General features: G+C 37.0%; 2 protein-coding genes across 2 annotated transcripts; both read right to left on the bottom strand.

Annotated features, from left to right (window-relative positions):
- Nucleotides 1-206: 206 nt before the first annotated feature.
- Nucleotides 207-7,830, bottom strand: LOC105148832 (uncharacterized). Its single transcript, XM_011060779.2, has 2 exons — nt 5,756-7,830; nt 207-5,475 (listed from the first exon to the last, which is right to left on the bottom strand). Exons 1-2 carry the CDS (start codon nt 7,611-7,613, stop codon nt 5,402-5,404), a joined length of 1,932 nt encoding a protein of 643 aa, XP_011059081.1. The 5' UTR covers nt 7,614-7,830; the 3' UTR covers nt 207-5,401.
- On the bottom strand, nt 7,804-25,559 carry Cdk5alpha (Cdk5 activator-like protein). The gene is made up of 4 exons (XM_011060794.2): nt 23,310-25,559; nt 21,788-22,030; nt 8,613-8,909; nt 7,804-7,935 (listed from the first exon to the last, which is right to left on the bottom strand). Exons 1-4 carry the CDS (start codon nt 23,754-23,756, stop codon nt 7,840-7,842), a joined length of 1,083 nt encoding a protein of 360 aa, XP_011059096.1. The 5' UTR covers nt 23,757-25,559; the 3' UTR covers nt 7,804-7,839.
- Between the last annotated feature and the right edge of the window lie 140 nt (nt 25,560-25,699).

Here is a 25,699-nt window from a genome sequence, read left to right as displayed (position 1 = left end):
GTTCACACAATTAACAATTTAATAAAAAAGTTTGAATTTATTAAATTTTTTTTTTAAATATAGTGCAAATATATAGTATGTATATTTCAAGTATTATTCAAGTTAGAGAAAATTATATGTACATATAAGAGTAGATCAATTGATACGTGAATTGGATGCGAGACGTAAATGACCATTCCGTGCTTCGCGTGAATAAAATACCACGATGGGTTTTCAAACTTACATTTATTTAAACAAATCAACATTGACCTCATATTTACGGATTGTATACTGTATTTGTTGCACAGAGGATGCACCTTTCTATACGCGAGATCTACGCATCTCGCGACGCGTCGTATCGTTTGATAAATCATTACGGTCGGGGACAAGGGAGAGGGAAGGAGAGGGGAGAAGGGCCAGGGAATTGGACTGAGTACTGATAGAATAATTATAACGAGATTAGAAGAGCTAGAATCGGACTAGAAACAAGTCTTACGTTATCACAATGTAATATCGCGTTAGAGAGAGCATTATAATAATCGTAATAAATATAATAATAATAATAATAATAATGTCGTTCGTGTGAAGAGGAATGATACTAATAGGCGCAAACGTAACAATATAGTTCGGGAACTCAGACAACATATCGATCACACCCGAAATACAGTACACACGCTACGAATACCGTTAATAATTCCCAGGTTCCGCTTATCCGTCATATATAGTTTTTTTTCTTGTGTCTTTTACCGCTAAATACGTACTGCTCACGGCCGCTTGATCTCTCGATTATACGATACATAGGATGAGACTGCTAATTATTCAACATGAAGATCTCTAAACTTATTCTCACATGCGCCGCGAAACGAATTCACCCTGGGAGGGATTGAGATGACTGTCAATTGTCAATTGCATACTTAATCGCGAAACTCCGTATATGTAAGCTCAAGGAAAATATAAACGAGCGTAAAGTATCGTGTGGTGAACCATTTGTTCGTTTCAATTTATCATTTTCACGATGAGTTTCGACAACTACGAGTTCTCGTCTCGCCGATTCCATTCGTATAATTCTGTCGTAACGAACCTTCGAAGGGTCATGAGAAATTCCTTTGAAAATAGCTTTCAAATCGAAAAAAAAAAAAACAATTTGCCAAATCTAATCTTTTATTATCCTCCTTTGCTACTTACTTGTCGAAGTAGAAAGCAAAAGAAGAGACATTTGAGAAATCTTTCCTCTCGTTCGCCACATTTTTTTTAAATGTATACACGGATTTACGCAACTAAGCGTACGTATTCGAGTATGCGTGCGCTTGTCATTTTCTCTCTCTTTCTCTCTCTCTCTCTCACTCTTCTCTCTCTCTCTCTCTCTCTCTCTCTCTCGCTCTCTCACACTCTTCATACGTATAAGTATGTACGTCTCCTCGTGGACATAAATTCGTGTGTATTTTCATTAACTATATACTTTGGCTTGTCCTCACACCTCACTGCACCTCCGTCTTCTGCTTTAACGCTAATGGCAGCACGGATACAAGTTTGTTTTTATACTGTAATAGCGTTCTCTCAGTGCACACACGTGCCCTATTCATTCTATTTCTTTATTCGAACGAACGCGAGTCCGTGTCGTACATATTACATACATATAAATACGAATATATGTATGTATATGTATACATATATATATATATATGTATATACTATATATATATATGCATACACGGTCCATCCGCTGACAGCCGTGCGCGCGAATGGCGGTATAGCGTCCCTTCGGTTGATAGCGAGTACGCGACGTAGTCTCGTTTCTTTTTTTTTTTTATGCTATGTATAATATCGTACAGTACGTAATAACGCCGTAATAAACTGCTATGTGTACGCACTACGAGAGGGGAGAAAACTATATATATATTTATATATATTTATATTTTATATATATATATATTTTTTATATGTATACGTGTGTAATTCGTGGAGAAACGAATCGCTATGTAGCGTATAATGCGTGTACGTATGTACGTGTACAATACAAGCGGTAATCCACGCGGCGCGATCGCGCGACGCGACGTTCCGGCCTCCTTCGACGACGTTAAGGGTGAAATCACGGTACGGAAAAGGGCCGAGGAATAGAGAACGCGTCATTGAAACTACCAATTAGCGCGATTCGGAATAACGTTGATTGGTTGCTCTATGACGCATTTTCCATTCCGCATCGTAATTTCCGTAAGCGCGACAACGGGTTTCTGTAGATCGATTTTTTTTTTTACGAATCGTCGACGGAAGCGCGGTCGGAAATGAAAACGCGTCCTGTCCGTCGTGGATCAGGGAATCCCCGCGAGGATTCGCGGATTGACCTGCGCGTTCGTTCGAATGCATCGCGCTCCCTTTTCCTCCCCTGACGCGATTCCGCGCGTTTTCTCCGTTTTGAGATGAGTCACTAGAAAATATACGAGTAATCGCCTCGGATTATCATCGTTACAATTTGAAAGAATTTTTAATTTTTTAAAATGAAAATTTAATATTGGAAATAGTGATTAATTACTTATATTGAGAACTAAAAGCACTGTTGCTCAAAATAAGTCATTTCCAGTATTAAATTGATCAGTATATATAGATACTAAATTGGATTTCTATAAGAATTAATTATGGAGTAACTGTTGACAATGATTTTCGCTGTTTTCATCTTATAGACTTGCAATAGCAAATCCTTTAAGTCTTAATCCGTAAGAAACTAATCAATCGCAATCGAATGTGAGAAGAATAATTTTAATATTTCTTACGGCTTAAGAAGCTCTTGAAGCTTAAGTAAGAGCTCATTATAGAAAGCCCATTAAGTATCCTTTCATTTCAATATTTCATCTTTAAAAGGAAACGCACGGAATACATCCAGTCCGCTGACGGTTACGCTCGATCTCGTGACGCTTAGAAGGCGAGATGCGAACGGAATGCAAGAGTAAACGCACGTAACGACCCCTGCTTGCCGCGGATACTTTGCTACTCGAATTAACTTCTATCGTATCGCTAAGTCGTAATATCACTAATCGCTCATCGATCGCGTTACCGAGAACAATTACGGACGATCGACGAGACCAGAAGGAAACGAAAGGGAAGCGTGCGTCGAGAGGGTGCATCGAGAGAGAGAGAGAGAGAGAGAGAGAGAGAGAGAGAGAGAGAGAGAGAGAGAGAGAAAGAGAGAGAGAATGGCATTAAGGTACTTAGACAAAAAGGTACCGCGAAATTATCGGGTGACCGTTCACGCGGTGCCAATTATACGCGGAGCTATCCTAAAAAAAAATTATGCGCTAAACGACGGCGGCCGTTCGCGCGACACGAGATCGGACGTGTTCGCCAATGAAGGAAAATAAAGGGCTGGCGTCTAATCAGCGTCGTCGCTCGAGCGCACTCGGGTGCAACTAACGCGCCCCTAATGTGCGCGAGAGGGTGGCCTCTCCGTTAACGGTATCTGCTCATGGATGACGGTACCTATAAGTAAGAAATCCCCTATGCTATACACAGTTAATATCAGCCGCGCAGAATACTGAGCCATATCGTTCACGAGACACACGCGCACGATATAAAAAAGATCACGGGAGGCGTAAAGGAGGGTGGGAGAAAAAAAAACTTGCGCGGAACCGTCCCGTGTCAAAGGCGGGATATAACGAAATGTCCTTCATGCGCGAACGCGAAACTAAAGCGAGTAACACAAGCGGCAACGAGACACGGCATCGTTCAATCAAAAACGAACTACGTACATCGAGGACGAAGGGAGAAACGATCAAGTTACGCGCAGCCGATCGTCCCCCCACGGACACACCCTGTCGGTTTTCTCCCTACATAGCACATCTTATCCGAGGGACGTTCTGACAATATACCCTTAAGACTTTGGAACTTCTTCTGAACATCTAGAACGTCCCTTGGACGTTTGCTAGTATGAGTCCTCCTTACTCTCTAAAATGTTTATAAATGTAAATCTCGCTCTTAAAGATTGAATTGAATCGCTCGTTTTCAAGATTCCGGCTCAATTTTTACTCCTTAGAGTGAGATTCCACTTCAAAGAATTTAGAGTTTTTTTTCCTCATTTCTTAGTATCCCGTATTCACGCGGCTGTCCACCGACGTTTCCGAGTCGTTTCGATCTCTTAATTAATATTGCACGCACCGGCACACGGGGAGGGGCTACGTATCCGGCGACGTTTTTTCTTTTTTTTTTATTTTACGTTACGACCGCCAGATCGTTGCCCGAAACAACGAACGAAATCGATCGTCGCGAATCTGGATCGAAGCACGCACTCACGCAATCGTAAATTGCAGGATTGCGCTATCGATCCAACGCTCTCGCACGTCGATATATATATATATAACGTATAAAAAAAAGAAAAAAAAAGAAAAACAGATATGAACGAATAACAAAGAGTCGTATCTCGTCGAGCCCCGACAGTTCTCGATCGGGCGGAGATCCGCGTTGCCCCTGGAACGAGGCCAATCCTTTGATCACGATGCGCTCTAATCGCATCTCCGTGATTTTCTTTTTTTTTTCCTCTCCTTCTCTTCTATTTACCTCTCTATCTCCTCTCCTTCTTATACACTTGTCGCTCAAAAAAAAAGCGAACGTTACAAATATTATATAATTACGTGTACACGTACGGAGTATACGTACATATACAAATTATGCTTAAACGTTATTTATTCGCGCGCGTCCGCGATCGAGGTGGATCCCTCGATCCACGTCGGACACACCCTGTGTATATCTCTCATCCTCCGTAGCGGAGAACACTCTCTCCGCGAATCAACTAGTCACGCTTACACTATAGAGATTCATGTCATTTATTTATTCCCTAGTCGATACTTTAATCGTTTTTAGCATTACGTTACTAATTACGGTACAGAACTATCAATCAACGTCCTACGGGTGAACCATCGTCTCGTATACGCCCGCCGGGTGGCAACCGGCTTTTTCGTCTGCTCGCCTTCACACAGAGTTCGCGGATTTTCCTGCCGGATGTCCGCCCAGTCGCGCGCAACCCTACATCTCGTCTTGAGCTGAGAGTATTACAGGCGCCGCACCCCGAGGAGAAGTAACTTCCCTGCGAGCGCAACGCGAAAACGCACATGTATATATTATTCTATTTAAATAATAATAGTCAGTCCTTGACCCCTCGCCTCGACTTCCGCCCGCTTCGACTCGCCTCTCGCTATGGAAACGACCGTCGAATGCCGAAAATGAATTCGAAGTTATTTCGTTTTTCTTCTTTTCTTCTATTTTTTTTTTTTTTTTGGTATTTTCCATTGTAGTCTTCGTGTAGGCCAACGAAGTTTTCGGCACCCATACGAATGCGATTGTGTTAGAATCTTCCTTCCCGTCTCGTTCGAACCTCGTTAATCTTCATCTCGACTAGCTGTGCCCTGCCGTCTCGTCTTTTAGGTGGTTTCGAAGATTATCTCTTCATGAGGCCCTTGCGAGGATAACCGAGCCGCTGTCTGTCGCGGGACGCCCTCTCTCTCCGAGTAGCTGTTTGAACCCCAATTTTAATATCATTTTAGTCTGAGACCTCGTACTTTTATTCAGTAACTCTTTATAAAATTGTAGTAATGGATATATTAGAAAATAATAATTCCTGTACACGATCTCCATTTATATATCTTGCTGCATTATTATTTTTTTTTGAGCTGCTTGTAATAAGCGGGTCGATTATAAATTAAGGAAGCCAGTGCCCACGTTCACTGCCGATGACACCTAACGACACCGACGGTTTACGGAAGGAATCGTTATACCGTCGTAACGTACTCACGCAGCTCAGGAGACTCCGCCCTCAACCAAGGATCGTCGTACTTGGACACTTCCTCGCTGCGAGTTCTTCCAGGCGGTTTGGGACGTTCGCGAGGATGCATGCGCGGTCCTTCTTCGCTCAACGATCTCTTCGTTGCATCTATATGTTTCGGCACCTCCAGCAGGGCCTTGGATCTGGTCAGCTGGGGCCTCTGTCGTTTAGTCTCCTCACTAGCAGCACGTATTATTACCGTCGGCGGGGGCGGCCCGGCCTGGGGCAGTCTGTCCTCCAGAGGACTAGTGGTGGGGAGGGACGCTTTCACCCTGATCGCACCCTTCCGGATGAGCCGAGGTTTGCTGGATCTGCGTGCCACTGGTGAGTATTCCGGCGAGTAATCCGGTTGCACGATACTCTTCCGCTTAGCGGTGGGCGTGGTAGGCTCCCTTGGTGACCAGATCGGCGTCGATAGGTCATCCGGCGTCGTCGCCTTTTTCGGTGGTGTTTTCTCCGGCGACTCGTCTTTCCAACCGCCTTGGTAGAGTGGGAACGGCGCGACCATATTGAGAATCTTCCACCGGAACTCCTCGTCGTCACTCTTGCTGGGTGTCGTCGGTTCCGGTGGCGGACAATGCGTAGGCGTGACATTGTGGAAGGGTGACCATTTCTTGTCATCGATTACCTCGACTGGGATTTCGCTCGGTGATTCGTCGTACGGCGTCCACTTGATATCGCTGATGTGCTTCTGCTTGTCGCGTTTTCTTATCCCGATCGTCGGTAATGGTGACGAGTCCTCATACGGTGCCCACTTGGTGCTGGTGATGCTGATCTCTGGTGAAATCAGACGTCGCACAATTCTGTTCTCTAGCTTGCTCATTTGTCGTGGATCCGGCTCCGGCGACATGCTCCTGCGTATGCTGTACTTTGGCCGTTCGCGCAGACTCTTGCTCTTCGTCTCGTCTTGGCTTCTGTACCATTTCGGCGCCTTTTTCTCGGCGGGTAGAGAGACGTGTGGCTTCATGGCCCATCTCGCTCGTATCGGCTTCTTGCTCTCCACCGGGCTGATGACTTTTTCCTTCTCCTTATCCTTGTCTTTGTCTCTTTGTGAGAAGCCCCATCTCCTCGAACTTTCGCTTCTCACTTGAGCGGAACGTTCCAGTTTGGGTCGATCCCTGGGCTTCCCTCTGGCGGCTCTCGGATCCTCGCTAGCTTGCCTCTTCACCTCTGGCTTTTCCCATAGCACGGCTGGTTCCTCGGGCGTCAACGATTTCGAGTAATACAACTTTTTTTCCTCCTTCTGCGTGATCGGCTTCTCCGGTTCCTTCAGCTCCGGTTTCACTTCCACTGGTGAAGCGGGTGGTGGCGTTTTTACCTTGGGACAGGTACATCTGGGCTTTGGATTTGGCATCACATCCGGCACCTGTAACCATCTGGCCTCCCTCGCGAATCTGGTGTCGTCGCTGCTGTGCTTCCTTAGGTCGTGCATCGGTGTCAGCAGATTTTCTGGCCTGACCGACCACTTGTCCGTCTCTGCACTATGATGCTTTCTGAGATCGCCGCGATGTACACCTTCCGGTTTTTTCTGTCCCGGAATTAGACTGTGGCAGCTGCACTTGGTCTTTCTGACGAGATCCAAGTCTGTAGTCGAGGTATGGAGTTCCCAACGAAACTCCGTACCCTCGCTGGTGCGCCTTCTCAGATCCCAGATCGCCTCATCGGGCGACAAGAAGCTGCTGGTACTCCATGTCACATCTGTGCTGCGTACCCTCAGGAAACTGGCGCGTTCTCTACGGGCGTCGGTCTCGCTACAGCTACAGATCTTTGTCGGCGTTCTTTGCGACTCTAGCGGTGCCGGTTCGATGGCGTCCAAGTCCTCGATCATCCATGAGATCTCCTCGCGACGTCGTCGGCCGCACGACGGGCAGAATATGTCATCGTCGCGACTAGACCGCGGCTGCGGGCGGGGCAACGTCGGGGTCGAAGTCGAGGTCGATGCGGTGGGGTCAAGCTGCGAGAGCGGCTCCACGTCGTCGCGACGGCCATCGTCAGAGCGTCGTGACGTCGCAGCCGTGCCTGGCGATGCGCACCAGCAGGTGTGTGTAGCTCCGTCAAGCTGCCTTGGTGGGTACCGCGACTCCGGAGACGACGAGGCTCCGTTCGAGGCCACTGCCAGACAGACTTCCGCGTTCGCTGGAACCGCAGGCCTGATCGAAATCGCAAATTAGAGTTAGATTCAATGTGATCTTATTTTGTCGTGCGATTTTTCTTAAACAATTCTTGGAAGAGGATGTAGAAGGAAAATTATCGCCTCTTATCAAATAAACGATATTTTTAATTTTAATATAAAAAAACATATTTTAAAGTTTTTTTGTTGATTTATGTATTTCAAATGCAAAAATTATAATATAAGTAATTGATAAATTAGTAGAATCATATAATTATATCAAATTCTTAAAGTGGAAATATTATATCATCCCTTTACTTCAAAAGTGACATAAAAAAGTGATTTTCGAGTTATTACTAATGAATGGGTTAAATAAATATTACCTCATTAAAAGTTGTCTAACTTCATAAAAAATCGTCTTAATCATCACAACTCAGAAAAGATGATTTTTTTTTAAATTATGAAACGAAAACAAAAATGATATTTGATGTTAAAAATATATTCCTTTTGCTGCAACATTATTTGATTAGACAATTTTCTGCCAAATTGAAAAATAATTTTTCCTCTTTTCTGGAAAACTTGTTTTTTTTACTTATTATCTTTTGGAGTAAGAAATGCTATCTCATTGCTTGTATTAATAAGATTAATAAGTAACAAAGTGCAGGATATATATGATTCTCAAAACATTTATTACAAAGTTTTAATAATAGAACGTACCTTCAGCTCGCTGAAGATCTCTGTGAAGAAACCGGGCTCGCTGTTGATTCGCAGCATCTCGGAGCTAAGTCGGTTGACGATCAGGAGACATCGGTCCCAGAACTTGTCCTTGCTATCCTCGACGAGGAACGGCTTTAGTGGGTAACTAATTTCGTTACCCATGTAACTGTAGCTCAGATAAAGACACGTCAGTACCGTCGCCTGGAGCTCCTTCTCGGATGCCTCATCTCCATCGACAAGCTCTTTCACTAGCATATACACGAACACTACGTTGGCAGGGTTTATGAAGGGCACGTCCTGACAAACAAAAAAAGATAAATATGTGATTAAAATTTTATTTAAGAACGCATATTAGTTTAATCTAATTTATAATAAAATAAATAAAACATGTTCGTTTTGTAAATCATTTTATATTTATTTGTATTGTCTAGAAATATTCTATTTTTTTATCTAATTTTAAAAATAAGACTTATACATTCGTAAACGCAGGGTTGGGTAAGTTAACTTTTTTTTTAACTAAGTTAAATTAACAACCTTGAAAATTTAACTTAATTAAAATACAAGTTATTAAAATACACAGTAATTAATAATAAAATTAATTGAATTAAAAGTTAAGTTAATAAAAAAAGTAATTAAAAAATTAAAAGTTAAATTTAGTTCGAACAACCAAAAAAAAAAAAGAAAAAGTTTAACTATTTTACATAATTTTTCATATTTTTCTTTCCTCATAGTTTGTTTATTAAAGAATCTGGTTATTTTTGTTCACAAGTAACAATTATACAATATAAAATTACTAAATTATATACTCATTAGCCTCTCGCATTGTATCTAAGGATTGACTTAAAAAAAATCAAATTAAAAGTTAATAGTTATCTATAAAATGTAACTAAATTAAATTAAAAAGTTAAGAGTCCAAAATGTAACTAAATTAAGTTAAAATTAATTAACTTTTTAACTTAGCACTATCCAACCCTGCGTAAACGTAATTATGTAGAACAATATGATTCACATCTAAAGTACATCACTTTGTAACATAAATATCAGCGGTGTATCTCAGACAACAATGAACGATAAAAATAAAGTTCGTGACGACTCGCAATTATGGAAATAGAAAGATTTTTTTTAAATGATGTATCCATTAGATATTTTTTTAAGCCTGCATTTTAATGTTACACAACTGACACAATTTTGAGATAAATTGAGTGAACTTAATTCTCTTAATTAAGTCAATATATGTATTTGCATCGTTTGAATTGATATTATATCATTATTAATATAAACTATGTTTTCACATATGTCATTAATTACATAGTATTTTGCTGTGCAGTATAGTGTGGAATTTGTGTTGAATATTTCCCTATAGACTTTAGGAACACATGTGTGTTTGTATTGTACACGCGTGTCAGTGTAAATACGTATAGGCATATATATCGAACGCAAGCACTTTGGATACAAATATAGTCACATAGATGTTAATTAGTGCGGATACACATATAAGGAGAATATGTCGTATAAATAGAGAGTCTATTTATACTTGATAAGACCTCCGTAGCCATGAAACATAAAAGAAAATGTGCAATTAAGTACATCTATGTATACAACTATATTATTTTTATATACATGTGTGTATATATATATATATATATATATATATATATATACACACACACATGTATATAAAAATAATATATATATAAATATATATATATATATATACACACACACACATACACACCCTTATGTATATATATATATATATATATATATATATATATATATATATGCACTGTCTTTATACATATATATATGCATACATATGAATGTGCAGGTCATCAAAATTTTCACAATGAAAATGAAATGATTTTTCTATATCAATATATCGAAAGTGAAGAAATCTACACTTGTTTTCTTGAGTTAATGGAACTACTTCAATCCATACATCTTGCCTAATATAAAGGAAAATATGTATGCGTTGATAAAGAGAGGAAAGAGAGAAACTATCTTTCTTTTATCACATATAACGGAAATCCAATCAATGAAAAAATTGAATGTAATAAGTGGCTTTTTATAATAAATATACTGTGATTGATTAACAAAAATATATCAAATTTTATATAATATGTTAAACTATTGCCAGATTTATTCAACTATGTATATTTCAATTAATTTCACAAATTAATGAATACAATTGATAAACACTTTATTTATTTCATTTATTAAATACGTTGTATTAAATATGAATACATTATAAATGAATGCGGTATTAATTTAGCTTGAAGATGTAGACATACTAATTCGATCTGGTTTTTAAACACAATTTAAAATACTAACTTGACTTATATTACCATAAATAAATAATACTCGCTTAATAAAGAGATGCTATACGTATTATACGACAATAATGTCATGTAAGTATAATTACATGTACCTATTATATTAAAATAATTTAATTTTAATTGTTAACAAAGTTAACTAATTATGCATTACACGACGAATAATACTTATAAATAACAAACTGTTCTCATTTAAGAGAAATACATAATTATAATACATCAAGGGAGAACCCGTGCACGCATCAGTTCGCGGCGTGCACGCCAAGACGGAGCGAGTCGTATAGTCGTATTAGCGCGCATGGATGCATCGGCTCATGGTGCAGGAGGAGCGTAGGTGCATCGATTCGTAAGAGGTGGTGTACGGCGTGGTGCGATGCGGCCGTCGCACATGTGGGTGCATTAAGCGCGGTGAGGCCACATCGGTGACCCGGGGAGGATCGATGCCCTCGATACGTTTTCCCCGCGCGATCGGCAACCTGCTGCTGTTTTTATTGTCCGCGCCGCATAGTCGGCCGCCCCGTTCCTCGTTAGCCGTGTCTCTCGGCTTAATGCACATTACGCCGCGCGCACTCACGTTTGCAATTTGCTCACACGCCAGGATGCGTCCCCCTCTGGCACCGTACGACGCTGGCAGGGCCGACGACACTTCTCGGCGACGGCGACACGCCCTCGTGCCAGCGCGCGCCGGAGGATAATCGGAGCAGTGCACCTTGCACAATGCAGCGGAAAGAAAAAGGGATGCACACGGCCTCGCGTAAACGTATCAGAGATTCTTTCGATTTTCCCGCGAAAACCCGAGCGCCTGATTCGCCTGAGGAACTGCTAATACAATCGGACAGCTACTGCTTTAGCGTAGACGAGATTGCCTGCGGCGTAGAACTCCATTTCACTGTCACTTTATATAACACGTTACGGTTCAAGTCGATTTACCGTGTTTTTAAATTTTTATATAGTTCAGTGATTATTTTTAAAGGAAGGATAGATTTAAATAAACTAAAATAATAATGATATAAATAGTAATAATATAAAGTAAGTAATAATGGATTATAAAATCCTTCGATTTATGTCTTTTCAATATTGATTGCGAGTAATTCACATTATTGCAACAAATATTTCATGAATTGCATCAACTAATTATTGCCTAGAACAATGTTCTTAATACTAAAAATATCAATGTTTCTCACTAAAGGGAATAAGTGAATATAATACTATGAAAAAAAGTAATATTTCATCAGTATAAAGAACACAATTATTGAAAAAACAAAAAGTTTCAAAATTTTAACTTTTATACAAGAAATATAATATTAATCTGAAAAATAGTAACGGTCAATAATGACGTTTGGTACCTCTTATGTCAAATTTGCAATCCTTTTGCATTGAGTCATTGTTTCAAGTATAAGAGCTTTAATTTGAACTTACTTTAATTATCAACAATAAATTTTTTTCCTTTTTAGCACTTAACTGTTTTAAATATCGAATTATCCAAATATCTTTGGAAAATCTTCAATGTAGGAAGTAGTAAAAAGGATATATTTTGAAAAAGGATGTATTAAGATACGTGTTTTAGCAAATGAATGACGTATTTTAGCGAACTATTGTGAACAGATCGCATGATGCAATCGAGAAAAATTATTCATAGGCAGCTATCGACGAAGTTTTTATGTCTACAACTTGTGACATAAAACATGTCGCGTGAGTGAAATTCATAAAATTATATAGATGTCCTCATTTTATTTAAAAACAAAATCAGTTTACCTCAAAAATTTTATTTCCAGCCACTTGAACCGTTTTTTTTTTAAATTCAATTTTCTCAATGTACCTTTTATGTTTCTTTTATTGAGAAAAAAGTCTCAAAACAACAGATTAATTGAGAAGTGAAAGAAGAATGTAAAAAATTATGACAATGAGTAACGATTTTTTATAATGTTTTTGCGTTTGTCATTATTATTTCCTAAAGAGTAGACTGTATAAAGCTTTCGCTGTCGCATGCACGATTCATTAGGGTTTCCACGTGCTTCCGCTGACTCGTGAAGAGGCGACCCTCTCGATCAGGTACAACATTGTTCAAGAGTCTCAAGAGCCGCAGGTCGCGATGCAGAATTAGGGGTGCCAATATACTCGACGAGAACGTATATATCTCTGCGTCGGTCGATATTCGCCAGGGGTGAGCGGCCTGCTCTACTAACGTGCAAGCTTCGCGCGTTATTCGAGTCGCCTTTGCGTAGACCTAAACCTTTTAATTAAATTTCCAAGACTACGGATATAACGGTTCTCCGAATAATGCGTTAGTGCACTACTTGGACCAATTAGCGGCGTAGTTGGCATGCACACGAAACACCCTCAACCGCAATGACAATCTGACGCTTAGTCGGCTCAGGGATGTCCCAGATGGAACTTTGCGAGGACCCGAATCCACGTGAATTACAATTAACCCCCGAGCTACGCGTTGTGTAATTAAATTATGCAAATTTATGAAACACACACGAGCGCCATATCCGCGTGCCACCAGTCGATATCCGCTTTCGGTTGATTCTAATTTTGGATGTCAACAGTCGTATGAAGGTCCAACCGATTCTGTAATTATATCGTCTCAATTGTGTCTCTTCCGATTACCGAGTGTTTCTCGAAAATAATTAATTTAGGTGTTATTTGACATATGACGTACGACACACATGCTGCGCGCGGGAAACGTGACAGGAACAGAATTTTCAATCTCAGCCATGTACGGTTTCCTTTTAATCAGATTTTCAGCAACGCGACAGCCGGATTTGATCTTGTTTAACGTCCAGACAAAATCAATTGGTGAATAGAATCGTCTATGGACTGTTTACAAGACAGTTTGCTTGCGTGCTTTGACGTCTCGATGGAATTGAACGATAATAACGTAGACGCAGATAGTCAATATTTTATTTAAGTTTATAGTCGAAATAAATAGTAAATGTGATTGAATGTACACTGCGTATCGGCTATCATAAGAAATTGCTTGTCAGCAGAACATATTTGTTTTATGAATTGTCAAAAATCAATTTCGTTTATAATTTTTTCTCGATAAATTATTTCTTACCATCAATATCATTTAATATTAATATATCATTAAAAAGATTTATGTTAAATATTAGAATAATAAAATGTAAATAAATATATAATGTAATTTTTAAATTTTCTATCTTATTAATATATTGTAATAATTAATATTTACCAAGTAATATAATGGTAATATGACTAGCATTTAAGTTTCTTAATTTTAATATTAAATATTTTTAATATTAAAAATTTTTAATATTAAATATTTAAACAGTAATATTGATAAATATGGACTAAAATAATTAAAACATAAAAATTTGCTTCTTTCTTTTGAAAATGTTTCATGAAATTCATAATTAGGTTAGATCATAATCCAACGTTTTTAAAGGGGACTATATTAAGAAACAAATTTATTTAAAACTGATTAAGCACACAGTTTGAAAATGTTGGGATTATTTATTGTGGATATAAAAACAGTAAGTTATGTAGACATTTATGACAAAACAATCACAAAAAATGTAATTACAGTACTATATTAAGAAGGAGATGGGTATGCAACACATAATCAGTGAAGTTTATGATATGTAAAAAAAGTTAATATAAACACATTTATGCAATGTGTGTGTATATGTAGAAATTTGTTTATTCAATGACGTTTTAAGTGCTAATTGTATCATTAAGCTATTATATATATCATAAAAAGTATATCACATTATAAAAGAAACTGATAACAATATTATATATCACGAAATGATATTTACTTAGGATTGTTCAGATCATGTTTAAGAATTTGAAGAATTTCAATTTTAATTATTTGAAAATACGTATTTTTTTTAAATGTTGTAATAGCCCTAAGCCTTAAAACGATTGAATAAACAAAATTCCGTTTATAGATGTGCACATATACACATATCTTTCCTCCCCCCCCCCATACAAGAACATTCGATTCTATCATAAAACACACTAATCGTATAAGCTGCCATATCTGTCTTTTTATATACACGGTCACGCTTCGTGGTCGTCTTTACACGTGCTCATCGCAGCGTAGTTTGTAGACACACGCTCGGAGTGTACTCTCAGGATGAACCGCATACATATATTAGACTTGAGAAATTAGATTTAAGCACGCGCAAGATCGATTTGTAGTTTGCTGATGCACTTCAATATTTCGGAACGTTCAGAGCGTTGAGTAAAGATAAACAGCGTTTCGTTCTAAAAAGAACATACAAAATAGGATTTCTTTGTTCTATTTATCACGTTTGTTCTATAAATATTAAAATATTGCTGGTCTGTGTATCTGATAAAATATTGTGATAAATACTGATAAAATATTTTGATTAAATCAATAGAAGAATCAAGAATGGCATTTTGGTCTCTGCACAAACAAAATTTCTAATTATAATAACTAAAATGCTGTTTTTGGATCCTTTTTGGCTGATTTAATTAGATTTTTCTAAATATAATTTATATAAGTAGATATATGTGTCTCTTTTTGTTATTTTGTTTCTTATTATGTATTCGTTTCATAAAAATGAAAATGCGCAAAAACTAGAACTTTTTTGTTTTACGTCTGAATATTAAAATATTTCCTTCATGTCAGTTGTACTAGTGTTTTTATTATATATTTAAATTTATATATTACGTATGTATGCCTCCATTACCCTTTTTATTATGTGCTGGATATAAAAATTTATGGGTCATTAAAGAAGATGTATTAGGATAGCATGCGTTAAAAAATTATGTAGGGTATGTGATCCTATTTCCGTGAAATGTGTTGCAAATCGTGAGTAATTAGATATTATTAATCCTGTCAATCATTAATGTGCTCAAATTGAATAAAATCAATAAAACTATGAAAACGGGGAAAGGCCGGGGTATGACCTGCTTCTAAAAAGCCAGTAGATAATCTATTATAAGATTGCTGCTATAATATCATATGCACCTTGTTATTAATTATTTGCGGTTCTAACAAAAACTTAATATCATAATTGCTTTTCTGATCTTTTCATTTCCCATTAACGTCAATTTGCGAACATTGCATTGTCTAGAATAAATTTTTTTACGCCCTATTCTATAGCTTTAAAGCGATAAAGAAATATACTCTTTGCTAGGAGTTGACGTCCGAGAAGAGAAAGTTTCTCCCCTTTGTAATTAAAATCGAGGGGTGAACGCCTCTTTTATATATACTCGCATTTTTTCACATATCCCTGTGGGGTGATTTCGCGACGTTACTGTCGTTCCTGCGCAACATTTACGGTGCACGTGACCCTTCATCCCTTATGCGATTTTCCCCCTTGATATGGCATTGCTGCACTTCTTTTTCCCACAGCGCTTTCCCATATCTTGTCAACCGAATCCTCATTAACTCGCTGTTGCGAATTTGCCACAATATAAGATAGATGGCTTAGAAGTTCATCAACTTTAGCCTTTCCATGTTCTCATAATGCGTAGCAATATTTATTTTGTATTTGTGAGTAGGTTGTTGCAATATCAATAATAAAAAAGTTCATCTTTATATCAACCTAGTAATAATAGTATTTAGATGAAGAGTAAAGATATATTGTAAAAGTATGCCAATAGTTTATTATTTATTTTAAGAATTTAATTATTTAGAGCTCCTTTTTAATTTCTAAAAAGAATTATTTAAATTGTTCATCTTAAAATTAGCAAAAATCAATTAATATAATAAATATAATTATTTCAATATAATTATATTAATTAATATAAACTAAATTACACATAATTAATTTAATATAAATTAAAGTATGATATGAATTGACGCTACATATATTATATTAACTAAGCTATATATTATAGAATTAAAAAGAGAGATATTGAATTAACAGTATATTATTAATATATGTGTAATATATAATTTATTCTGAAGAGAATTATAGTAAGAAAATGTCTGCTTAATATATATTTTGTTGCTGGAAATAGAATTTGTATTGCATCGCAAAGAAATCATGTCATGGCATAATATATCTTCTATTCTTCTATCTGATATAATCTTTTTATACAAGAAAAAGTTGAGATATTTAAACATCGGTCAGTGCTCTTAAGTAAGATCAAAATAAATAAGCTTATTTTAAGGGTAAACTCGAACTACGTAATCAAAAGAATGATAGTCGAAAGATTTAAGGGCTGAAAATCGATTTGTTTCGATAGCTGTTGTTACAGGGCACGAATTGATAACAAAAACCGTGCATGTATGTTTACCTACACGAGCCTTCAAGAATTAAATGCACTTGAACGCATAAATAGCTTATTCTTTTCTATATCTGCAAGTATATCTCCCCTGTACATTTGTGTTGCATTGTGTGTGTCACGGAAATGTCCGGTGTATTGATTTTTACACATACGAATTCACACATATACCTATAGTATTAATAGTATTCCAAGAAAGCAAATAATTAAATACCTTTTCCGTCAGAAATTGCTTGTAAATTGTGTTTTTATGCAATTAATTTTTTACTTCTACTAGCAAAACATAAATAAAATAAAATTTATTTTTTATTTCTACAAAAGACAAAACATACATAAGATAAAACGTTTGTTTTATTATAAATTTTCTATAATATAATAATAAAAATAATTTTGTAATAAAAAAATTTATATCATTTATATTATTTTATGTAAAAAACGATATATTTGAATAAATTAAAAAATACTTAATTCAAATATATTTTTCACCGGTGGTTTGATAGAATCGTGACACTCTTTCTATTTTTTGCACGCATGTAAACTTTAATAATAGATATTTAATTAAATGCAGGAAAATTATTTTAATAATTAGAATACGTTAAAATATTAAAATTGTTTTGTAAATTATGGTCACTACACATTAGGTGTAGAAAATGAATAATTAATTGTTTCATTATTTCTTAATTGTTTACACGACATTTGACTGACAATTCACAAAAAAAGTATTCTGAAAATGCTAAAAATGTCAAAATTGTCACAGCGAAAATAGAATGTTTTTATCATTTTAGTATTTACAATTAGTTGATAAAATAAAAAGCAATGTGTTTAACTTGATTGATAATATAATAATTAATAAAGTATGTATATTTTTACAATTATTCATAAATATTCTGCTAATAATTTTGTTATATAAAAGTAATTAATTTGTTCAACTCGATAATATCAATAAAATGTATAAATATATTTTTACGTAATTATTTACAGACATTCCGTTAATCATATTATTATATAAAAGTACTATTTCATCGTTCAGAAAAAAAACTTGGAGAATCCTAAGTCAACACAGAGAGATATGTTCTCGATAAGAACTTGAGCACGCAATCAGACGGGTAGCAAGAAAAAGACAGCCTAGGTCGTTAGTGAGCCGTTTTCTGGGCATCAAGATAACGCGGACTCTTTCATCTTTGGATGCAAGACCGAGTGTTATCTCACTCGTCCTGCCAGTTCTACGTGTGAATTTATCGACGAGAGAAATCGATGTCGATGAGCGCAGGGACGTTGCTAGGGAGCGTGTCTACGCAAAAGCACTTTATTATGGACCGTCTTCGACGCCTCCCTACAAAGTAGATTGAAGCACGCGAATGTCATAATATGTCGCAAATTATCGTAAATGACAAAATACACCGCCAAATGAATTCTCGGAAATAACAGGGCGAATTTGTGATGTGAAATAATGTTTACATTTCTTTCATTCTAAAATGGATTATAAATCGTATAGATTTTACAGAAAGAGGAAGAAAAGACGTATATTTTTTTTATTCTAATATTGTACTAATTATACATATTAAAAAAAATACATTAGATTAATTCTTAAATATCTTAAGGATATATTAGAAGTACGGTGATTTCTACAAAAAGTGATTGTAATTGAAAATTTATACTTTTCATATAAACATTACAGCTACAAACTTTTTATATTACTTTCAAATATAATACAAGAAAATCTGTATGTTTTTAATGAATTTTCCATTTCGTTAAAAAATGTACTTGTGATATTTCTTTAAATAAGATAAGGATAAATATATTAGCTGTTATATGTGGACATCTGTTTCATCAACGACTACATTTAAATGACTTTGGCGAAATTATTTAACAAATATATTTTCTGATGTAGATGCAAGATTAAAATACAAGCGCGAAATACACAAAATCATAATGCGCTGTGCTTGTCCGAACATCAGTGAGTTTAATTATAACAAGATATTCTTCAAAGCTACCTTAGCTCAAGGATAAACGTGTCGGTTGATGCCGACAATGCGCAATTGTTCGCAACAATTGGGACGTCACTCACGATGAAAAAAGTCCACCCACAGGAACGGAGAATCGTCGCCGCAACGAACTGGAATTATTACCGGCGCATTTCGCGTACTGTTTTCCATGAAACTTCACAAGCACTGCGGTTTGCTGAAGGTTGCACGATATGCTAATCGATAATGACTTTCGTTATAAAGCAAGTAAAAAAAATTGTTGCCAATTGATCGATAGATAATTAACCATTTCGTGCACGGCGTTAACGATATAGACGCGTTTTGAACAATCGTGGTAATGCATTAGTTATTTTTTCATATATTTATTTTGGTTACTTCGCATAATCGAACCGGTCATTTTTACGTCAATTGCAGTACGTCAACTCTTTTATGATATGATTAAAAAGGTTAAATCAATCTTTTCACTAAGGTGATTGTATTAAAGTATAACAGGCGTTCGCTAGAAATGTTTGGCCTGTATTTTATTTATTAAAAAAACGTCCAATAATATGCTATCAAAAGAGGTTTTTTCATGCTTCTAAAAAGTTTTGTCTTTTACCATACATGCACATGTGTGTATATGTGCTCTCTCTCTCTCTCTCTCTCTCTCTCTCTCTCTCTTGTAGCAACAAATTTAATTAAAGCAACTTATAAAACAATTTTAAAAGTGTTATTTACCAAATTAAAAAAAAATGTTCGAAACTTTAATTTGCAATGCTTGTCGAGGAAAATTCGGCTTCTGTGGTGAAAACTAATGTAGCGTGCGGATGATACAATACATAAAGACAAAGGCACAAAGTGGATAAACAACAACGCAGATTTTTGCATTGTATTATTAATAGTTACATAGTATTTTTAAGTTCAGCGGGCATCTACGTCAGTTGACTATCGGACTGAAATATTTTTAGTTTGATCGATAGCTTCTACGAGCGGAGAAGGCGAGTCTTATAGGGGCCGTGCAATTTGCATAGGTCGCAATCGTGCACGATAGTCCCATTAACATAAATGTTGAATTCATAATCGAATCAAATACCAGCGCCGACTGAAATCACGAGCAAATATTTTTGATTGATTATGATTTACTTCTAAAAGAAAATGATATAACGATTCAATTTTGTTGAAAGCAATAAAACTCACGATATCGAATTTGTAGATCAAAAATAGTAAGTAAAAAAAAAAAACTTTGCTAAAAAGAAACTTTGATATAATTCGTAGTTTAGGTAATCTGAAAAAAGACATTCAAAAACTATTCTGAGAAACAAACAAATTTGGAAGACAATTAATTTTCAAATACAATTGTAGCAAGCAATTTTGTAAAAAAAAATAATTACCTAAAAATCATTTTAGAAAAAGTAGGTTACATTACAAAACCTTGTTTCTTAATGAAAAAAGATATTTTATTTAACAATTTAAAAATAAGACAGAAAAAATTTATAATATTTGTTCTAAACCTTTGCATTCATCTTTTTCCTCCATTAAAACAATTTTAGGAAAAGTGTATTATAATTTAGCATTTCAATCGGATGACTCACAATAAGAAAATATATAATCAAAATCCTACATTACAATTCACTACCCTCTCTTATTGCGATGCAAATTTAAGTCGATTCCCGTTACAATTCATCCAAATGGAAATTCTCAGTTTTGTCTCGTGAAAAGTTCGCTTAATTCCCTTTCTAACATATTGCATGCCCTAGATGACTCTTATTATGAGTATTCCCATGGGACGCTATCCACATCCCGGAGAATTCAGTACGACTGGAGCCCTTTTCTCCGTGACACGTGTGGACTATCATCCCACTTGTAATGATAGTCCCTTCAGGGAAACTTTTAATGCATTGAAGACAAATATTCGTATTCTTTAATGGGATCATGGTTGTATTTCGGAATACTTCAATAACAGTCAAATAAAATGGCAGTTTGTTTAAAAAAACAATTATCCATATTTTGTCACAAATCAATACAGTATTTATATTAGCTGTTGAACTTTATTTTTTTAAATATTCATATATATATATATATATATATATATATATATATATATTCGTTGTTCAACGACCATCGACTGTATGGATTTTGTAACTTGCATATATCGACGTTAATCATAGCAGTTCAATCAGCAAGAGTTAATTACTTTGTGCTGTTGGTGTCTTAATTATCCAATTACAACGATAGCGAAATAACCGCAGGAGTAATATATTAATTAATGTTGAACCAGTGCCCGCGATAATTATATTATCGGAGAGTATATTTTATGAAGCACGTTAACTATCTAGCATATGAAAATGTTTATTATTAAGCAAGTATCAGAGATTTGTTTGGAAAATATTGAATTACTATTCAAATGTTTTTTAAAACATTCATTACTACGTTCATATTTCTTTCCATTTCTTTTCATTAAAGATTATTTATAAATGAAATGTTTAACGTTAAATAAAAATGTCGGAAAAGAATATCGTAAAAAAACAAACATTTTTTCAATGTAATACGTATTTAAATCAAATGTTTGTTCATTTATAATTTAAGCAATAATTTTAAGAAGCATGAGATTTCTGTTGACAGTGTTTTGCAAAAATGGCAACCTCACCTGCCAGCCTTGAAGCAGGAGATTTCTGTCGACAGTCCTGAGCCACATGACAGCGTCGCCGGCCTGGAAGTCCCTTAAACGGGTGCATTTCTTGTGCAGGAAGACGCCGAGGCACTTGAGCAATTCCGAGGTGGAGGCCTGGATAACAGTTTTCCTTGGTCCAGGGGGCAGGGGTTTCTGCATCAATTTCTCACACGTCGGATTGTGCGTGGTGTGATTGTTGTTTGACGCCGGTGGTTTTGTCTAATTAAAAAGATCAACTTTTAATACATAATTCTCTCAATATAATCAACATAATAATATTCTTCTAAATCTTATATTTAATAATATTTTATATTAAATATTATTTGAACACATACTTATTAACATTGTGACTTTTATAATAACTGCGTATTAATTTAACTAATGTAATGTGATAACTTTTTGCAAACTTTATTTAGCATTTCTTATAAAAAAACGGCACTGATAATAAGTTTAATAAAGTAAATGAGATAGATTGTGATAAAATATTTATATATTTTACATTTTACTGATATTGAATGAACAGTTTAAATAAATCGTAAAAACCAATGATCTAACGTTAAGAATAAACTGAATGTTTAAAGCAGTTATGATTTTAGTAGATAGATTGAAAATTTATAAAGAAACAACTCGTGCTGCGTGAAAGAGACATCAAAACGATCGATATGCTTTCGATCGTGTCTGGGGGGTCAAAGCACGTTGTATATTTCATTCCTTATACTGCAAATCTACCCTTCGTTAATGGTCTCTAGACTTCTCTAGACACAACAAGCAATGAGACGTGTTATATTCAATATATATATTTTTTCTTGTTGTTAATCTATTTTTTATATGTAATATTAATAAATCTTAAATTGTTATTAAAAATTATCGCGTTATATTACATTATATAACAAATAGTATATTGTTACGTAATTATATATAAAACTCTTCAGTAAAAAAAAATGTATTTTTATAAATATATATAACAGTTTTTAACTTGAATAAGTAATTTCTATTTTAAACGTGCGCAATTAAGTTTAATTTAAATTAAAAAATAAATTTAGAAATAAATTTGTTTTCTATGTAAAATAATATTAGGTGTTGGAATTAATTCGTAGCGTTTTTAATGAAAGAATGTTATTTATTTCACATGAGCATTAAAAAATACATTAATGAAAGTACTTCCCATCACTTGTAAAACGCTACGAATTAATTCCAACACCTAATATAATATTAGTAATTTTAATAATTAAATGCTATCGATACAAGCAAAAAAACTATACGTATTTCTAAATAAACTTTTATTGTAGCTTTGATGTTGAATTTGATTGAATTTACATTTTATTATGAAAATGAAATTTTGTTAAAGTATGCTTGTTCTTTTTATTTATTTTTATATGATTTTTTGTATATAAATTTTATTTATTAAATATGCTAATTTATCAATTTTCAAAACAGAATCACAAGAAGCGTCTATCGAAGAGAAAGAATAAAAGTTTTCCGCTCTATGAGCACTCACCTGTGGCGTCTGTATATTTTTATTCTTATCAACAATAGGTATATTATCGAGCGGTTGCCTGAAGGCGAGGTTCTTGTTCTTGTTGTCGAGCTTCTTCTTGTTATTGTTGGTCGTACTGAATCGCTTCCACGACAAAGCATTTATGAACAGTGAATGCTTCTTCAAGTTTTTCTCTAGGGCGTTCTTCTCCGAGATAATCCTCGCGTTGTCGTTGTTATTCAGGTTAATGTTATTGTTCTGTAACGAGTTGTTGTTGGTCGGTGGATGATTCGTGGGTGGCGCCGGTGCCACCGTTGCAACGCTGCTCTTGTTCTCGCGATTCTTCGCATTGTTTAGCTGCTCGTAATTAAAGTTGTTTAACGTGAAGTCAGCAGGATGTTGATGCCCCGTTGGCGGGTAAACAGACCCCCGACGATCTCGTGGACTGAATGACAATACGGTCCCCATAGTGCTGGTGCTACGCTCCAGATGTTGTGGTTGCGGTTGCGGCTGAGGTTGTTGTTGTTGCGGTTGAGGTTGTTGCTGCTGACTCGGTTGTGCTTGCTCCCTGCCACTCTGTGTCGGCTGAGTTGGATTCTGACTTGGCTGACGACTCACGTGTGGATGAGGAGCTTCTCGTCCTGGACTCGTCGGATGGCCGGGATTTTGTGCCGGCTGGTCAGCGGGATTCTGGTCTTGGTCAGCGGGGCTTGGATGGCCCGGGTTACCGGGATTACCCGGATTGTGACCGGGGTTACCTGGGTTATGGCCGGGATTACCCGGGTTGTGGCCGGGATTACCCGGGTTGTGACCTGGGTTATGGCCGGGGTTACCCGGGTTGTGGCCCGGATTGCCCGGGTTGTGACCGGGATTGCCCGGATTGTGACCGGAGTCGCCCGGATTGTGGCCGGGATTGCCTGGATTATGAGTTTGGTGACCGGGATTGTGACCAGAATTGTGGCCGAGATTACCCGGATTGTGGGGCGAGTGATCCGGGTTGTGATGCCCGGGATTTTGGGACTGGTGTCCCGGATTGTGGGTCGGGTGACCCGGATTCTCGTGATGCTGAGACGTAGCGGGCGGTGGTCTCGGCGGACTTGGGGTAACACGCTGCGGCGGGGGTGCTCGAGGAACCGAGGTCTCCCTCGAGGGTCCCGTCAGCGGGGTCGCATCCCCTGGCTCAATGGCCTCCTCCACGACGGGACCCACCACCTCACTCAACCGACCTCCCAGCCTGCTGATTTCTACCTTCGACTTGAAGGACACTACTTTTTCTTCCTCCCGCAACGTTGGGCTCCGATTTATTTCCTGTTTCTCTGCCAAATTGTTTCTTTTCTTATCACACTATGCGAAATTTTGCGTAGTCTCTCCGCGATGGGAGAATGTTACAGATAATATGACGGTCGTTTACGATGATCGATAAGAGAAAGAGAGAGAATGAGATGTATTCAAGAACTATATACGTGAATAATCTGGCCCTTCCACTTAATGTAGGTCTGCAGCCTCTGTAACTTCCGTATTGTTGAAGATGTCACGCGGCAAGATGTCGTCGATGCGCGCAAAAGATGTCGGCCGTCGCGCAAAATGGCGAGCGATCGATGTTTTACCGCCCTCCGCCTCTCGGAGGGAGGATGGGCCAAGTGAACGAAAACACTGGATTGATACACCGAAACACCCTACTTGATACTTTGACTCTTGTCCTTTGCGTGTCGTCTACTCGCTTTTACAGACAGCTATATGACGACGTTTTCTCGAACTGCACTCTTGAAGCACTATCAACGCACATTCAAAACACTTTCTCGAACGCGATTCACGATCCGAAAGTACCGCTCGCCTTTAAAACTCGGTATTTTGCTTATCGGGTCTTTGATCAGCGATATCACAAACGATCCACAATCCTCCTTCTTCTCAGCGCTAACCTCTTCGATTTATTTCATATGCTTCTTCGAATTCAGCGTTTTGCTACAGCTTCGAACGATACCTCGAAGCTGTACTCGTAGAATCTCCCTCGAGTGAACTCACGATGGCTTTCGCGACGGACTTTGCGAACGATGCAAATAACAACACAACGCGCACGCTTCTTCAGGAACGTTGCGAGAACGACTGATTACTGCGTCGGCAGGCGAACTATTTCTCGCGCGGCGAGTTTCGCTGGTAGTCTACTACGCTCGTCCTCGGCGACGTCGACGTCGCCGCCGTCGTCCTCGTCGTCGTCGGTCGGCCGTGCGTCCACCACCTACGTCTACGGCCAACCAAGACGTAGCACGCCCCGTTACTGTTATCGGTGCGCGCGCAATGGTTCGATAAACGTGGAACGTCGATGGTCGGGGGTGGAAACGGACGGAGAATGCACGCAAAAGAGAAAGAGAGGGAGAGAGAGAGAGAGAGAGAGAGAAAGAGAGAAAGAGAGA

This window comes from Acromyrmex echinatior, chromosome 3 (assembly GCF_024713525.1).
Source record: "Acromyrmex echinatior isolate Ae372 chromosome 3, ASM2471352v2, whole genome shotgun sequence".
Taxonomy (NCBI): domain Eukaryota; kingdom Metazoa; phylum Arthropoda; class Insecta; order Hymenoptera; family Formicidae; genus Acromyrmex; species Acromyrmex echinatior.
Note: the sequence above shows the minus strand (reverse complement) of the source record. Positions and strands in the feature narration are given on the sequence as shown.

Excerpts from the sequence above, each read along its gene's own strand:
- Cdk5alpha (XM_011060794.2), bottom strand. The coding sequence starts at position 23,756 with ATGGGGACCGTATTGTCATTCAGTCCACGAGATCGTCGGGGGTCTGTT. Across the intron at positions 22,031-23,309 it reads AAAATATACAGACGCCACAG|ACAAAACCACCGGCGTCAAA; the intron begins GTGAGTGCTCAT and ends CTTTTTAATTAG. Across the intron at positions 7,936-8,612 it reads AGATCTTCAGCGAGCTGAAG|GCCTGCGGTTCCAGCGAACG; the intron begins GTACGTTCTATT and ends GATTTCGATCAG.
- LOC105148832 (XM_011060779.2), bottom strand. The coding sequence starts at position 7,613 with ATGATCGAGGACTTGGACGCCATCGAACCGGCACCGCTAGAGTCGCAA. Across the intron at positions 5,476-5,755 it reads GGCGGAGTCTCCTGAGCTGC|CTACTCGGAGAGAGAGGGCG; the intron begins GTGAGTACGTTA and ends GGGTTCAAACAG.